The 3,528-nt window shown below is 41.4% G+C and overlaps 1 protein-coding gene across 1 annotated transcript in view; it reads left to right on the top strand.

Annotated features, from left to right (window-relative positions):
- Positions 1-3,528, top strand: part of PIWIL1 (piwi-like RNA-mediated gene silencing 1) — a 31,116-nt gene that overhangs the window by 23,657 nt on the left and 3,931 nt on the right. The window contains exons 16-17 of the mRNA XM_012657648.1: positions 474-544; positions 706-859. Of these exons, the coding sequence (XP_012513102.1) occupies positions 474-544; positions 706-859 (225 nt within the window). The remainder of the gene's footprint in view (positions 1-473; positions 545-705; positions 860-3,528) is intronic.

The raw sequence follows: 3,528 nt of genomic DNA, 5'->3' as shown, positions 1-3,528 counted from the left end.
CAAAAAAAAAAAAAAATAGGAATGAATGAAAATGGAAAGGTATATTAGTTAGCATTACTAATGGATGTGTTTCAAGGTCTTCTTATCTTTCGGAAGAGTGAAATATATGTTGAATAATTTCTCAAGAGCATCCCAGTTTGTGAACTTCTGTATGTATTTGGGTGTAAACTAGGCAGCATCTCTGGGTATTATGGTTTATATTTTATTTTCTCTCCAGCAGATGGAATCATAGTGTTGATTTTTAATTAGAGAAAACTTAGTTTGTGATGTTGATAAGGAATATAGCCAGGGTTGCTGTATCTTGCTACTTCTATTGCTTTAAGGTTTCATAAAGTATTTGGAGATGTTAGCAGATGTCTTTAAAGGAAGTTACCAAGATGACACATTGCTAAGAGTGAAATATAGATTAATTCAGAAAGGAAAAACTTGTAGACAATCGCATTATCACCCTAGTTGCGCTTTTCTCCATATAGCTGGTTCTCGCGATGCGTATTTCAAGATCGAGGACAAGAGCTGGTGGATGGGCTCAAAGTCTGCTTGCAAGGTTAGTCTCCTGAAGCTTTTCCATTATGGTTTCTAAACTGGGGTTTTCAAGAAATTATCCTAAGAGCTATGTTACTGAAAAATATGCCCAGCATTTGGAAAAAACACAGCATTTGTGTTGTAAGCATGAATTCATTTAAAACTTCTCTGGCTTTCTTTCAGCTGCTCTGAGGGCTTGGAATAGCTGCAATGAATACATGCCTAGTCGAATTTTTGTGTATCGGGATGGTGTAGGAGATGGTCAGCTTAAAACACTGGTTAACTACGAAGTACCACAGTTTTTGGATTGCCTAAAATCTGTTGGTAGGGGTTACAAGTAAGCATGCAAATTGTAAAGCATTTTCTCTTTTTAAAGCTACACCTTTTTATCTTTCGAATTAGTGTCACAAGATAAAAAGGTAAGTGGGAACCTAACTTGATGGGTGCAGTAGGGCTTTTGTGGTAATGGCAGGGGCAGAGGGATGTGTTCGTCGGGGATTTTTTTTCACAAGGGAGAGGCTGGGTTGACTGCTAGGGTAGTGTCATTCCTTCAAGGAGTAGGACATTAAGACCCCCATTGCCAGTCCTCTGTCTGCCGCCTTTCTCTCCTGAACCCTTGCAGTGCAGGTATATGATGATTCCGTACACGCATATAGGCATCCACAGAATTGGTTATTGGAGTAAATATTCCAAATAGTCTTAACTTACTGAATACGTGTTTCACTTCCTTGTGGACTTGACTCACGATGTACTTCATCAGTAGGGTGATTGGCAAGTGTCTAGTCTTGCCAGGAGATGGAGGAGATGGTTTTACTTTCTCCTCTTAGATATCGTGGCCAGCCAAGCACGGTGCTGTCTGCATCCGATGCTGCACTTGCTGTCCTTCGTGAACCATCGTGGCTTTTGCCTTCCTCTGCTCTCCCAAAGACGTGACCATCAGTGCCAGGGGACCGTAGAAATGCATACCGTTTCCACACAGCTGTTCTAATAAGTACATTGTTTCCCTTTTCTATTTCTCTTTATCAGATCTGTGAGCAATTTGAGATCAGGGATGTTGTAGTAAGGGCTAACTGCATAATATTAATAGATTAAAGATTTGCAGATTTGGTTTTTAGGATTATTTTGAAAATCTTGGAAGCTTGTTTGTGTGTGCTTGCACATGCGTATTCAAACACTGATTATGCTTGCCAGGCCTTTTCAGTCAGCATTTTGTATCATTATAGAGATTAGGATTTTGAAAGCCATTGGCCATTCCTGGCCTTGGTCTGGTTTTACGTGGTATGTGGGATCAGCATCAAGAGCGTGCTTCCTCCTAGCTAACCAACAGGAGGGTGCTTCTGGGTCATCTCTGGCCAAGTCCTAAAAGACCCTCTCCAATAACTTTACCCTAGACATTTTTAAAATGAGGTTTTATGCCATTAAATTCTCAGAGTAAGGGGTGTTTTTATCTTTCTTGAAATAGTTGTGTTTCAGATTAAATGGCTAAACATTTTTTAATATTTTGAAAAGGAAGGTTAATATTTTCTAGCCCCTTAAAACTCTTAACGCTTGTATCTTTCTCAAATAGTGTTTTTGTTTGTTTCGAGGTTTTTGTAAGCCTTATTTTATATGTTTCTCTTAGATTTTCTGTCAGTATGGGGAGGTAGGGCGTGGCCGCAGGCAGCAGAGCAGGGTCTAAGATGGAGTGCCGCTTTCTTAGTCTTCTTTCCTGTCACTCACTACCTGAGCACTCTGCATTTTCTAGTCTTCGTTACCTTTTTCTCGTACCCAGAGTGAAGGAAATTTTCAAGAAGTGAGGAATAGAGGTAGCAGTGCAAGTTCATCTTATTCCCTTGAGCTGGATTTTTGGACTACTGGAGTATACACTGTTGGCCTTGCTGGGGCTGCATCTCTGGTTCCTTGAGTCCTTTGGGTTCGATTCCCAGAACGATTGGCAGAAATGCCTCCTGAAAAGGAGATTCTGGCCCCAGTGAGTGAGTCCTGTGAACAGTCATCCTTGCGTGCAGTGTTGAGCCTGGTGCAGCTGCGGGGTGCAGCTGTGGGGTGCACCTGCCGGCTCCTTTAGCTAATAGGAATACACTGTGGCAGGGAAGGGGAACCTAAATGGATTGCTTGGGCTAACACGTGACTGTTGCATGAAGTTGACTTCACATCGAATTGTGCTGTTGTCTGGTGCCAGGAGAGATTCATGGTCAAGAGCAACGTGTCTTAACGTCAGAGTGGGATTGATCCCAATTTGCCTTCATTTGTAGAATAGGGGAAACAATTAAGGTGTTGAAATGAAATGTGTGTAATGCACTTCACACCAGATCCAGTAAGCACTCAATAAATGGTAGACAGTTCTTCCAGAAAAAAACTTCAAATTGTATATAAAACACCTGAGAATTAGTCCTCACTTGGATTGAGAAATGCAAAGCTTGGATTAAATATTTGCAGTTGTCCTTAGAAGCACAATGTGTGCTTTTAAATTGAAATGCTGACTTTAACATTTAATGTTGAAATGTTGATCTGCATGAGTAGAGGATATTTCTAAAAATGTCCTCTGTTTATTTAAGTAAAATCCCTTTCCTATCCCCTCCATATTTGGCTACTACTACCACGAAGGAGCTGAATTAGGTTTATCATTGAACAGAAGTTCCCATTCTGGGCCTTTTGACCATTAGTCTAGGCAGCACACTCTAAATATCTACCCTGCTTAATCTTCACTGAAAAACATCAGCAGAATTGCTGAGTCAGACATTGCTAGGTTCCCTACTCTGTGCAGAATGCTCTGCCTCCCAGGGTTTGGAATCGAGTGCATCTGTACTCTTAAGCAGCTAAGGCTGTAGTTGGAGAAATGGAGGTGCTGATACTTGTGACCTTGATCAAGTGCTGACTCCCTGCCAGTGCTGTTCTGAGTGCCTTACCTGTGCTACTTCATAGATTCCTAAGTGGATTGTGTGCACAGGTGTGACTGTCTCACAGGGACTTGAAATGAACCTTTAAGAGGAGGGTAGAAGAGGGTGT

This window comes from Propithecus coquereli, unplaced genomic scaffold (genome assembly GCF_000956105.1).
Source record: "Propithecus coquereli isolate 6110/MARCELLA unplaced genomic scaffold, Pcoq_1.0 Scaffold556, whole genome shotgun sequence".
In the NCBI taxonomy this organism is placed as follows: Eukaryota; Metazoa; Chordata; class Mammalia; order Primates; family Indriidae; genus Propithecus; species Propithecus coquereli.
The sequence above is the reverse complement of the archived record's forward strand: the minus strand, read 5'-3'. Positions and strand labels throughout refer to the sequence as shown.